We start from the raw sequence: 14,301 nt of genomic DNA on the forward strand, positions 1-14,301 counted from the left end.
AGAGCTGCCACCGTACATTTTATCTACATATTTGGGTCCTAAATATCAACTTATTGATAGTGTCAATTTATATAGAATCTTGGAAGGCTCGCTCTTTCTAAATATAAATTTTTCCTTGTCTAAATGATAGGGTATATAACTTTCAATATGAAAATCATTTGTCTTTAATAATGGTGGCTACATATGAATTTAAATTACTCTGACATTTAATCTCACATTCCCCAGGTGACATACTAGGTTCCACTATGCAAAATATACAAAATCTCCTCCAGATGCCCTATGGCTGTGGAGAGCAAAACATGGTCCTTTTTGCTCCTAACATCTATGTCTTGAACTATCTGAATGAAACCCAACAGTTGACTTCAGAGATCAAGTCTAAGGCCATTGGCCACCTCATCAATGGTAAGTGAGACCAAGAAAACTTTACCATGTTACTCTAATGAGAGTTTTCCCCACTAAGTTTACATTATATAACCAGAGATAAAGTGAATATAGAAATGAAAAGTTTCCCACCATCTAAATACAATGTTGTGTTTTTGACATACCCTTGATAGCCATAAAACTATGACAGATCCTGTACATGAGGACATCAAACACCAGTGAAGTCTGGATACCATCAGCCTGCATCTACAGATATCCTGCCTTTCTATAATACTTCTTGAATTTCCTTAACCTTTTATTCCAGGCTACCAGAGACAGCTGAACTACAAACATCAAGATGGTTCCTATAGTACCTTTGGGGAGCAATCTGGCAGGAGCCAGAGCAACACTTGGTAAGAAAAGAAAATCATTTTGAGTTTAAACTGTGAGTTCAAAACATGTACATACAGGGTGGGACAAAAAGTAGGTTTACAGTTGTTTGTATGAAAAATAACACAGTAATTAATAAATAATAATAATACAAGAATAAACTTGGACTTTTGCACACTCACTACTGTGAACCTCCTTTTGCCCCACTCTGTACATTCACCTATTTAATTCTTACAATAATCCTGTGAGGTGAGAGCTATTAGTTTCATTTTACAGAGGACATGATATTCATTGTAGATAAATAAATGTCTCTGGTATAAACAACTAATAAGTGGCAAAACTGAGAACACTTTGAAGTTCATTTTTTTTATACCCAACTCACCAAGCCTCTCCTTTCTGATGTTGCTAAAGAACCATTATAAGTTTCTGATTTGCCCTCATAAGTTGTTGGTCAGTGCTGAGAGGTGCTAGAAACAGGCTAGAAAAATGGCAGCCATTACTCACAGTGCATACTTCACCACCTTCTACTAGATGACCTTCTATCTCTAGCTGCCCATCTATCCATCTATTTTTCTATCTGCCCATTCATCCATCCACCTATCCATCCATTCATCTAACTATTCATCTGTTCATCTGACCATCTATCCATCCATTCATCTATTCAGCCATGTATCCATCTATCCATCTATCATCTACCTATCATCTATCTATCTATCTATCATCATCTATCTATCATCTGTCTATCTATCTATCTATCTATCTATCTATCTATCTATCTATCTATCATCTATCATCTATCTATCATCTATCTATCTTGATTAAATCTAACCATAGAAGAAAACAAGAGGAAATCAATGACCCAAAAAGTAGTGGCAAGGCAGGGTGATATAGAAAAAATATATACACTGAAACAAAACATTAAAAGAAGGCAGTCCAATAGAATATTAGCTTCAGAAGACTAAGTAAGAAATCAGTGGGAAGAAATAAATACAGAAAGTCCAGAATGCCACAGCAAATATCTTAAGAAACCTAGGAGAAACCTAAATCTCTAATGTGATGCAGAAATGCTTTCAGAAGCAAGAATCCTTGGTAATGCATTTAACAACATGCCACTGCAAAACAAGAGAGAGAGAAGTTGCTGGGTTAACAGAAAAAGTTTCCAAACTCTTGGTAATAGCTCTTTGTTTCTCAAGAGGGTAAATTGGGGAGAGAGGGAGTCTATGTGTGCAAAACAGAGCATTAAGGTGCTATATGGGAACAAATGGTCTTAGCACTCCACTCTTCTTCACCCTTTAGGCTCACAGCCTTTGTACTACAGACTTTTGCCCAAGCTAAAGCCTACATCTTCATTGATGAAGTGCACATTACCCAAACCCTCGCCTGGCTCTTCATGAGGCAGAAGCAAAATGGCTGTTTCAGGAACTCTGGGCCACTGTTCAACAATGCCATTAAGGTGAAGTGCTGTGAGTACTTATCCTGAGCCTCATGATACAACAATATTAACATTGTTCCAAGAGTGAGAGGAGAAAGAAGGCACAGAGAAATTGCAAAGATGAAGTCCTAGATACTGTGAGAGGGCATCTAGGAAGGACTATCAAACCTGAAAAGTATAAAGAAGAAAGAAATGGTGCATTGCATGAAGGTGTTACTTTGCTTGATAGAGAAGATACTGAAGACAATTTGCATTAGAAAAAAACACAGAGAGAATATACTAAAATTTAGAAGTACAATTAATCAAGTATAATTAATCAAAATTTCCTCATTCCTCCCTCCTCTTCCTCCCCCTCTTTTACAGGGAGGAGTAGACGATGACGTGACCCTCTCTATCTACATCACTATTACTCTTCTGGAGAGTGCTCTTCCAGTTACTGTAAGACCCACCTCAGTCCCATTACCTACTGTGAAAACTACAGGCCTGATGTCTGGAATACCACCCTACTGAAAGCCAAGTCTCAGCTTTCCTTTTGTTCAATGATGAGGCATTTCTCAACTAGATGAGCTCTTTGGTCAATTCCATTGAAGGGAATTTATATTTGCCCAGTAATACCCTTGGACAATGTACCAAACTAATCCTAAAAACACAGGTTCTCTGGTCTTACTTTTTGAGACCTAACTATAAAGTTAAGAGATTTAAGATGTTTCTCAGCTTAAATATACTGGATATTAGCTATTTAGCTGGCTGGCTGAAAACCATGAGTGACATCTGTCAAGCGATATCCAGCTCAGGACTTGCTCCATCCACTACTTACCCTAGTTTGGTACCATTACCTCTTTGTCTTCACAGAACCCTGTTGTTCAAAGGGCCCTACTCTGCCTGGAGTCTGCCTGGAACACAGCAAAGAAAGGAACCCATGGGAGCCATACCTACACCAAGGCATTGTTGGCCTATGCTTTTGCCCTAGCGAGAAACCAATATAGGAGGAGAGAAATACTAAACTCCCTGGATAAAGAAGCTATAAAAGAAGGTGAGAGCAAATGGTAAAAAAGAAAGAAAGGAAAAAATTCCCTCTCCACTTACATAGACTCTATAAGAAGAGGAGGAATATATTCCTGCTGAAAGCAATAAGCCTTGTCAGGAATTTTTAGCCAAGTCATATGTTGTAAGATCAGAACATCTTTTATGAAAATATCTTCTCTAGGATTGCATATGTTATACTATACAGACATAATTATGGAATTTTATTCCTACCTGCTGAGAAAAATATATTAAGCAAATATATGTATATTTTTACATGATAAGTGCCTGCATACTTGGATGAAAAACAGTACAACAAAAAGCCATACTAAAGAAAGTGCAATAACATTTTCAAAGTGTTTTTTAATCTTTTTTTGCCAGACAGATTATTATAAAAGTCCTCTGAGCTCAATAGGTAGGTTTTATTTTTTTTCAATTAGTTTATATTCAATATTATTTTATATTAGTTTTAGGCGTACAGCATAGTAGTTAGAGAATCATATACTTTACAAAGTGGTTGCCTTGATATTTCAAACACCAATCTGGTACTGTACATAGTTATTACAATATTGACTACACTATACTTTACTTCTTCAGTACTATTTTGTGACTAACTATCTGTACTTCTTAATCCCTAATCCCTTCACCTTTTCACCAGGCCCCCCAACCCCCCTGTCCTCTGGCAAACATCAGTCAGTTCTCTGTATCTATGAGTCGGTTTCAATTTTGTTTGTTCGTTTGTTTTATTCTTTAGATTCCACATGTAAGTGAGATCATACACAATTTGTCTTTCTCTGACTGGCTTATTTCACTTAGCACAATATCCTCTAGGTCCATCCAAGCTGTTGTGAGTGGTAAAATTTCGTTCCTTTTTGTGGCCCAGTAATATTTCATTATATATATCACAGCTTCTTTTATCCACTTGTATATTGATGAGCACTTAGATTGCTTCCATATCTTGGCTACTGTAAATAATGCTGTAATGAATGTAAAAATGCATATATTCTTTTGAATTCGTGTTTTGGGTTTCTTTGGATGTATAACCTCCATGCTGTTTTCCATAGTAGCTGCACCAATCTTCTCTCCCACCAAAAATGCACAAATGTTCCCTTTCCTCCACATCCTTGCCAACATCTCTTGGTTGATTTATTAATTACAGCCATTCTGACAGGTGTGAGCTGATATCTCATGGTGGTTTTAATTTGCATTTCTCTGGTGATGCTTAGTGATATCAAACATCTTTTCTTATGTCTATTGGTCATCTGTATGTCCTCTTTGGAGAAGTGTAATAGGTAGACTTTATATTCAATTTATACTCCAATTCCTAGGAAAACAACAAACAGCAAGAGAACTCTCCATGTCACTTTTCTCTTCCACCAATCCAATTTAAAAAAATTTTTTTGAGAGATTGATAAGTGTACACTATGCTTCTTCCTCCAACAACATTCTTGACCTTAGGCCCAGAGGACTCTACTGAGTTCAACATGGAAATGTGTTAGTGAGTTTTGAGGGCTTATGACAGAGAGGATCTTACTTCATCTCTATATTATTTTCAACTCCATATGATATGAATGTACATTCATTTATTATCTCTCTACCAAGAGTTATAATTCTCTCTTTTTCTCACCCTTAAGACAACACAATCCACTGGGAGCGACCTCAAAAACCTAGGGCACCAGAAGGGTATTTTTACCAACGCCAGGCTCCCTCTGCAGAGGTGGAAATGACATCCTATGTGCTCCTTGCTTACCTCACTGCCCCAAGTGCAACGGACCTGACTTCTGCATCGCACATTGTGAAATGGATCACAAAGCAACAGAATTCCTATGGGGGCTTTTCCTCCACCCAGGTTTGTGGTTCCCAAATAGTCTTCTCTTCCAGGTTCACTTGACAGTTGGCCGGTTTGAAAACAGAACAGTTACAAAGGAAAGAGAAGATGAATCATTAAATATTGGGAGAATTACTTAAAGATATTTGAGAGCAGTAGGAAAATAAAGGAAAAAGACCTAAGACATTCCCCCAAAACAATTTTCACTAAGCCCTATGTTATACTATCAATTTGGCTACTTAACCATAAACATCATTCCTCTCTAAAGCTGTATTGTATCATTAGCACACATTGGTCAATAGCTACACTCTAGACTAGGGTTTCTGAATATCAATACTGTTGACATTTTTTTCCAGATAATTATTGTTGTGTGGGGCTGTCTTGGCCATTGAAAGATGTTTAGCAGCCTCCTGGTCTCTCTGCACTAGATGATAGTAGCACCCTATTCCCAGTTGAGACAAGGCAAAATCAACCCTGGTTGAGAATCAGTGTTCTAGATTACAGACTACATCTTTAGAAGCCTACAAGAAATTCTCTAAGATGAACCAGATCATTGTGTGATTAAAAGGAAAGTGACCACATAGAGCTCCTTTTGATCTTCATAGAATGATTGAGAAGTTCTATTTAACCACTCCAGGGAACTCAGACTCTCCAATCCTTTCTAACTGTCCTGAGACCTGCCTTCTTACTCTCCCTTTAAATTGATTGTTTTTAAGATGAAGCTCTTAAATTATTTTTTTCCTACCACAGTTTTGGAAACATTTTATTGAGTGTAAAAATGATTGTGTTAAATATCCAGAGAATCTGAATTTTCCCTTTTACACATCTTCTTTCAATATTTAGGAAGTACATAATGAAACTTCTGTTTTTCAAGGACATTTGATGGGGCAAATAAAAAATTATATAAAGGGGAAAAGAAACAGGAAAGTGCAACTTGTCTTATACCACACTCTATTTATAGCAAATTTCTTTCATTCTTTCATCTAAATGACCATGTAGTAAATGACAGTCACTTTTTTCATCTTAACTCTTTAATTTTAAACTTATTCTTTGAAAGATATAGAAAAGAGGGGTATTGATGAGAAAGAGCAGGGCACAAATTCTGGGCTTGGAAATAGTCCCTTAAGTGAAATTAAATTGAGTCTAATATACATTAATAATCTTTTATTTCACATGGAGAAACTGTAGCATGACTTTGATTATGCCTTAAAGGCAGAGAAAACGGGAAAGCCATTAGCATGTGTATACTTTAAGTGGGGGGAAAGCCGGCGCCCCCTTGCAGTAGCTAACACAGACCTTTGAGGAAAATCCCAGCCACCAAAAACTAACTTTTTGGGTGTGGGTTCTCCACTCATCTCTTCCAGGACACAGTGGTGGCCCTCCATGCCCTGTCTAGATATGGAGCAGCCACTTTCCCCAAGACTCAGAAAACTGTACAGGTGACCATTAGTGATTCACAGACCTTTTCCACAAAATTCCAAGTGGACAGCAACAACCTCCTGTTACTACAGCAGGTCTCATTGCCAGAGCTGCCTGGGGAATATGTCATAACAGTGACTGGAGAAAGATGTGTGTATCTTCAGGTAAGACTCTGGAGTTATACTGAAAAAAAGTCAACTTTAATCTTGCCTACTGAAAAGGAAGCTCTGTTCTCTGCTTCCTGGGCAAGTAAAGGGCAAATCAGGAAAAGTTAAATGATGAAAAGGTGAGGCATCCAAGGAAAAGAGAGAAACTGATGGTGTCCTTGGTGTTCCACAGACATCCATGAAGTATAATGTCCTTCCAGAGGAGAAGGATTCCCCATTTTCTCTGAAGGTACAAACTCTACCTCAAACTTGTGATGGACCCAAAGCCCATACCAGCTTCCAGATCTCACTGAATGTCAGGTATGACCTTCTGACTGAATCATCTAATCTCAAGTCTAAAAGCTACCTGGAACCATCAGTAATTAATAATATATTTGGAAGCTCTGCCATTAGATAAATGTAATTTAAAATTAATATATACACTAATGAAGTTAGTCTTTAATCATTATGAAATTATCCTTTTCTCTCGTAAATTTTTTGTGTTAAAGTTTCCATAATGCTTTAAAAGTATTTGAAAGCTAAGTCTAGTCTTAGATATGTCTAACTAAAACATGTGAATTTTTAAAATGTACTAATCAATTCCAGCTTATCTTTTACACTAATTTTTATTAACTCATTGCTAAAAATAATTTTCCTCATATGTTTTACTTTAAGTTAATCTTCCTTACATTTTTTGAATAATTATTTCTACCTTATCTTTTCTAATCAAGTAAATAAATAATAAATGCTAATATTAAATACAAAGTATAAATTACATATAAAATATAGAGGATGCCCTTACACAAACCATCAAAAACTTTACAAGATTCCTAAGAAAACATAGCCCAAATGATACTGCTTTGTATCTAATACTAAAGATATTAACATTATAAAACAAATGATATTTCAGACAACCAACTAAATTATTAAACATCAATTTAATCAAAGTATAAAGCATAAGAATCTATCTGACCTCACATTTTGGAGCTGCTCTTGGGAGACACGCTACATTCAAGTTGACTAAAAAATATAAAAGTAAAACATACTAAATATCAAATGAGTAGTATGGATGGAGAGTCCAAAAACTATAGATGTGTTAAAAAGCAGATTACCAAGCTCCACTCCCAAAGATTCTGTTTTGACAGTTTGGGTCTGGGGCTTGAACATCTATGATTTTAGTAAGCTGTAGATCTGATGTACATTCAGGGTTCTAAATATCAATGTCATACATGTCCAGGAAACACAGATTCCTGTAGGGTAATAATCTTAGGGAAAACTTTATGAAGATGGACAGGTTTATGGTGGGTCTTGAAGGAAGAAATCTGGTTTTCTTTGACATAATAAACCCTAACTCCTTTTTTCTCTGACACTACAGTTACAGAGGGAGCCGACCTGTCTCCAACATGGTGATTGTTGATGTAAAAATGTTATCTGGTTTTATTCCCTTGAAACCAACAGTAAAAATGGTAGGTGTATTTTAAGCCTAGTAGATCTCATACAAAAGGATGTTCTGTATCTTCAAACTGAGACCATACCAATATCAAAGCCCTATCAATATTATCCTGCCTCAAAAATATTTTTCCTCAAATCCAAGAGATTAAATTCAGTAACTATTTATTTGGTTCTAAGGGACCTGTGTGATACAGGAGAAATACAAGGAAAGACCCTATCCTTAGGCCATTCATGGTCTACTTAGGAAGTTAAAGCACATGGGCAAGAAACAATAAAATGACAAGCAAGAAAGACAGACTATGATTAAGCACCAAACTGACTGATATGCACACCAAAAAATTGGCAATGATAAAAGCAATGTGAGCTGGAATCATCAAAGGTGCCAGAGGGTATAATATGTTACTTGGATATTGAAGCATAGTGAAAATCCTGACCTGAAATTACCTGGCTTCCTCCTCTCTTTAGAAAGTCAAGTGATTTTTCTTCACAGTCAAGACAGGACAATGCTGAAGCCTGTTTTCAAACATGATTCTTTCCCCTCACCCATCTTTTTGTATGGCTAATGCATGTTGACTAATCATGAAGATGAGTCATAGGCATCCTAGCCCTCACAGTATTTAAAGAATACACATTTGTTCCTTACTACAATCTGCTCTAGGTCTCAGTGTTCTCATATCTGTTCTCTAACTTTCTGAGTTCTCTAATTTTCTGCAGCTTGAAAAGTCGATCCATGTGAGCAGGACAGAAGTGAACAACAACCACGTCATCATATATGTGGAACAGGTGAGAGATCTGGCACTTGGCTGAGACTATACACATTGGTGGTCTTTCTAAGTGGGTCTCTTAACTAGAAGATAAGTAATATGAAGAAAGCAACAATTAGTAGCACCCTTCCAGAAAGTTATTCTATTCTAAAGAGAATAAAAGGTAAATGTCCTTTTAAATCCATAGAATGTTTTGTTTTCTTTTAAATTATGTTACAATTGGGATGAGTATTTCTATGATTTCCAGTAGAAAATCAACAGAATAAATGTTTATCATGTGTGTTATGTTAAAGACCCAACAAAAAGAATAAATATACAACTGTGGCTGATTAATAATAGTGTTAACATTCTAATATATCACTAGATAAGATAAAATAAAATAAAATTAAATTAAACTAAATTAAAATAAAATAAAATGTAGATCTCATGAATATCTTCAAAGTCAACTGCAAAGCAAAGGGAATGTTTTATCTAGCCACACACAAAAAATAGTTTGGTATTATAATTACAGATGGTACAAAGCCAAGTCTCTGCATCTTGGAAAACATTCACATAGACTCAGAGAGTTAATTTCTTACTGAGGACTACAAGAGCATATGGGTTGTCTCAGTTGTTTAGGAGAATATCTGGGGGATTTTGTTCACTATAAAGAGTTCCCAAGGTTGCCTTCTTAACCCATCTTGACATCCGCAAATATTTGCTTACCTAAAAGACTCTGGTGAAGAAGAGTCAGAGAACAATAAAGAATATATTTTACTTAAGAAAGAGAGAAGAGGCTTTCTAACCTCTTTATTACTCCCACTTTTCCTTTTAGGTGACAGATCAGACACTAAGCTTTTCCTTTACGGTCCTGCAAGACATCCCAGTAAGAGACCTAAAGCCAGCAATTGTTAAAGTCTATGATTACTATGAGACACGTAAGTGAGAGAAAACTGAGACAATTAAATAGTCTCAACCCAGAACCAAGAAATAGATTCTATTACAATAGACCCTGGCTTTAGACCATTCAATCAATATTGTATCTATTTGTTCCTTTCCTCCAAGACATATGCTGTAGAAACCACCTACAAACAAATTTGTCAATTAATACTTATTGAGTCAGAAACTTAAGAATTTACAAAAAAAGATAATATCTGATGATTGCTCTCAAATAGTTAGAGACATAGAGAACATAATACACATGGAAAGATAACATAACAAGAAAAGACAGTTAATGATAAATGAGTGTTAGGGAAATAAGGGATAAGAAGTTGAGGAAGTGAAAACAGCACAGAAAGCTAGTGCTGAAGATGGACAAACAGAAAAGAAAATAAGGACAAACAGAGGAAGAAAGATCTGAGCTGGATCCTAATGGATGAGTATTGTCTTCTAAAGTAAGTAGAAGTAGGACATGTTTTAGGCTAGAGCAGAAACCTGAGAAAAGGGATTCAGAAAGCAAGCTGGACAAAGTGAGTAGAAGCAGAGAGTTCATGCAAGAGGGAGCTACAAGCTAATGCAACAATGGTCATCTTCCTAAGAATTTTAAATTTGAATAGCTGCTATCTGAACAGGCTTCACTCCCCCTCCTCCACTCCAGAGGGAGAAAAAGTATAGATACGTTAACTGTCCTGTTCAACTCTGGTCTATTTAAATGGAGTTTTAACAATCCTGATATGATGTACTTTTTACCAAAAGTAAAGTAAATAGACCTCTACTTAATATGGCCTCTGGTTCATAGATATTTTTTGTCTCTCCCTAATATTTCTTTTAGATGAGTCTGCTGTTGCTGAGTACATTGCCCCCTGCAGCATAGGTAAGAAGTCACATGCCATGGTCAACATTGTACCCCATTAACTTTGCTCCCTAAACATTCTTCTCAATTAAAAATTCTTTACAAGTCTTTTCCTAGATCTGAGACAATTCATGTAGCACATTCTCACACAAAGAAAACTGGAGAAGAGTACTTACTCTGTAGGTGGACTCTCCAGTTTAAGATATTAACTCCATTATTAGATAAGTCAGTAAGTTTTGTTTATTTTTGCTTGTTTGTAGGGTAGCCATCAGTAATAGACAACATTTACTATCACAGCTAATTGATTTCCTTCATCCCAAGGGCTGACTGTTATGATTTTCCTGCCTAATCTAACCCAACACATTTTTATAAATGAAGTTTTCTTGGAACCGAGCCACACTCATGATATCACTATTTTCTGTGGCTTCTATCATGAGTTGAGTAGTTATGACATAAACCATATGGCCTGCAAAGCCCAAAATATTTAGCATCTGGCCTTTTACAGAAAAAGTTTACTGACCCCTGCTTTAGCTCACACTCACTGCCCGACTTAACTGAGGGAGTATCACTAAAGAAACCCCACAACCCTCTTATGTTTCTCTTCTTCCACAGATGCAGAACAAGTAAACGTTTGAGGACCGTCTTTAGGCTACATGTTTTGCTGGATTCCCTGTCCTGTACTTCTCTTTGGAAGGAATCGAGTTGTATGTCTCTATAAAATAACATCAAAAAGGGTTGTTGAATAAATACATATTTCTAAGCAAGCTATTATTTGTTCCATCGTTTATTCATCAAACATGTTTAAATAATGGGTTATATTGTTTTAAATAATGTGAAGAGTACAGATTTGTAATATCTGCTTGTATTCCAACTGTGACTTTAACATACAAAGTCAACTATACAATAACTGCAAATAATTTATGTTCTGAGAAACCTTAGAGAAAAAAATCACTCAATGGTCTAGGAAGCTGCGGAGAAAAGTACTGATGAGTAACTAGGAAAGCATAAATATTTCTTGAGAGGTAACAAGAAATGTTTGTTTGTTCCTAAGCCAAGATAACAAAAATGGACTTCACAAGAGACTCAAGTGATTAAAGTTTAAGAATGTGTTAGAGACGGGCAGCACTGTGCAGAGGTTAATGTCTAGGCCCCGGAGCCAGGCTGTCTAGATTCTAATCCTGACTCCATCACTGCCTCACCGGCTGAGTGACTAGAGCAGTTACTTCGACTTTCTGCTTCCACTTCTCACAGAGAAATGGGGATAATAACAGACCCTACCTCAAAGTACCATTGGGGATAAACTATTCTCATGGAAGGGGAGAAAAGAGAATAGCTGAATCAAGCAATGGCTCTTAAAGCTTCTGCTCAGATGAGGTGTGTAGCACGTCCATTCACAGTTCTGTTTGCTAAGCAAGTCGCATGACCAAACCTGACTTCAGTGGTAGGGTGTGGGCAGGGTGATTCTTCCCACAAGGAATCACACGTAGCAATGCAAAGAAATATATAGTTCTCTCACAAGAACAACAGTAAGTAATTAAGCAAAATAATACAGTCCCACACAGAGGTGAAGTTTAGATATAAATCTACCCAGTTGCCCCAGAAGCTTTTATTAAGTAGTTAGTCTTCGGCACACTAATTTAAAAGGACACCTTTATCACCCCCTATGGCATACGCTATATTTGCACATGTTTTAGTGGGCATTTCTGGAATTTCCAGTCTGTTTCTTTGCCCTTTCTGTGTATTCATGTGCCAGGACCACACTTGCAATGATCGAGCCTTTATCATGTATTTTACTGTCTCATAGGACCAAGTCCCACTTACTGCATATATTCTTCTGAGTTTTTTCAGTTATGTCCTTATTTAATTTTCTACCTGAACTTTAGAATCAGCGTCTCTATTTTTAAAAAAGTTGGATATTTTTACTGGAATTTCATCAAATGTGTACATTAACATAGGGAGAATTGTCAGCTTTTTAAGGTTGACCTCCCTGTCCAAGAACAGGCTGTGTTTTGTGATTTATTTTTAATTTTCATGTTTTCAAGTCTTCTTGTGTGTGTTTCAGTGCTATTTTAAAGTTCTTTTTTCATATAGAATATACACATTTCTAGGTAGTTCATCGTGTTTATGTTGAAAATGTATATGTGGTCTCTATTATATAAATAACTAGTTATTTATGAAAATACTGATTATGGACTTCTATTTTATTAAGACATAGCTAATATACCACAAAGTGCACAAATATTGAAGACCCAGCTTGATAAATTTTTATTTACGATTAAACCTTAGAAAACATTTTCAGAATCCCTGAGAGGCTCTCACATGCCCACTCTTGGTCAATACTCATCTTGACACCCAGGGTAATGAATATATTCTGACTTTATAGCCATAGGTTAGTTTTTCCCACTTGTAAACTCCATACAAGCAAGTATGAAGAATGTTGGATTCCCACAAAAGCATGGATTTGGGCCTGGAACAAAATTGAACTTTATAAACTTTAAAGAAGCCATAACAAAACATAAAAAAAGACACATTGTATAACCTATTATTTTACCCAAGGATGAGTCTTTATATTGTGTCAGTTGATGAAACAAAACAGAAAAAGTAATCTGAAAAGTTTTTAGTGATGAAATGAGTTTCCCAGAATAAAGGAGAGGCTGAAGCAATAGAGGATATGCCTATTGCATACTTGATGGTGGTGAAATGGACAGATTTGATAGCAGAAGCTTTGAGGATAGCCAATATTCAAGCTATAAAACCTATTTGTCACAAAAATAAACTCAAAATGGATAAAAGACTTAAATGTAAGTCACGAAACCATAAAAATCCTGGAAGAAAACATAGGCAGTAAAGTCACAGACATCCCACGTAGTGGACTTTTCACTGATACATCTCCTAGGGCAAGAGAAACAAAGGAAAAAGTAAACATATGGGACTACATCAAACTAAAAAGCTTCTGCACAGCAAAAGAAAACAGCCTCAAAACACAAAGGAACCCCACAGTCTGGTAAAACATATTTGCCAAGGATGCATCTGATAAGGGGCTAATTTCCAAAGCGTACAAAGAACTCACATTACTCAGCAAGAGGAAGACAAACAACCCAATTAAGAAATGGGCAAAGGACCTGAATAGACACTTCTCCAAAGAGGACATACAGATGGTCAAGAGACACATGAGAAAATGCTCAACATCCCTAATCATCAGAGAGATGCAAATTAAAACCACAATGAGGTATCACTTCACACCTGCCAGAATGGCTCCATCAACAAATCAACAAACGACATGGGCTGGTGAGGGTGTGGGGAAAGGGGAACGTTAGTACACTGCTGGTGGGAATGCAGACTGGTGCAGCCACTATGGGAAACAGTATGAAGGTTCCTCAAAAAATTAGAAATGGAGCTGCCGTTCGACCCAGTGATCCCACTCCTAGGAATGTATCCTAAGAATCCTGAAACATTCATCAGAAAGAATATATGCACCCCTATGTTCATAGCAGCACAGTTTACAACAGCTAAGATCTGGAAACAGCCCAAGTGCCCATCGGTAGATGAGTGGATCAAAAAGCTGTGGGACATTTACACTGTGGAATACTACGCAGCTGGAAAGAAGAAGAATCTCGCACCCTTTGGGACAGTATGGATGGGCCTGGAGAATATTATGCTAAGCGAAATAAGCCAGGCAGCGAAAGACAAACATCACATGATCTCGTTTATACGTG

The 14,301-nt window shown here is 36.6% G+C and overlaps 1 protein-coding gene and 1 long non-coding RNA gene across 2 annotated transcripts in view; one reads left to right on the top strand and one right to left on the bottom strand.

Moving 5' to 3' along the window:
* Window positions 1–11,353, top strand: part of LOC308552029 (pregnancy zone protein-like) — a 45,645-nt gene extending 34,292 nt beyond the window's left edge. Inside the window, exons 24-36 of the mRNA XM_081126998.1 lie at window positions 226–402; window positions 686–773; window positions 2,047–2,203; window positions 2,546–2,620; window positions 3,035–3,215; window positions 4,840–5,054; window positions 6,398–6,616; window positions 6,792–6,919; window positions 7,974–8,064; window positions 8,765–8,833; window positions 9,629–9,731; window positions 10,565–10,606; window positions 11,198–11,353. Coding sequence (XP_080983124.1) covers window positions 226–402; window positions 686–773; window positions 2,047–2,203; window positions 2,546–2,620; window positions 3,035–3,215; window positions 4,840–5,054; window positions 6,398–6,616; window positions 6,792–6,919; window positions 7,974–8,064; window positions 8,765–8,833; window positions 9,629–9,731; window positions 10,565–10,606; window positions 11,198–11,220 — 1,568 coding nt within the window. The 3' untranslated portion in view covers window positions 11,221–11,353. The remainder of the gene's footprint in view (window positions 1–225; window positions 403–685; window positions 774–2,046; window positions 2,204–2,545; window positions 2,621–3,034; window positions 3,216–4,839; window positions 5,055–6,397; window positions 6,617–6,791; window positions 6,920–7,973; window positions 8,065–8,764; window positions 8,834–9,628; window positions 9,732–10,564; window positions 10,607–11,197) is intronic.
* The window catches only part of LOC308552047, a 31,750-nt gene that overhangs the window by 3,056 nt on the left and 14,393 nt on the right, over window positions 1–14,301 (bottom strand). The window lies entirely within an intron of this gene.

Source organism: Miniopterus schreibersii (assembly GCF_964146895.1).
Source record: "Miniopterus schreibersii genome assembly, chromosome: 2".
Taxonomy (NCBI): domain Eukaryota; kingdom Metazoa; phylum Chordata; class Mammalia; order Chiroptera; family Miniopteridae; genus Miniopterus; species Miniopterus schreibersii.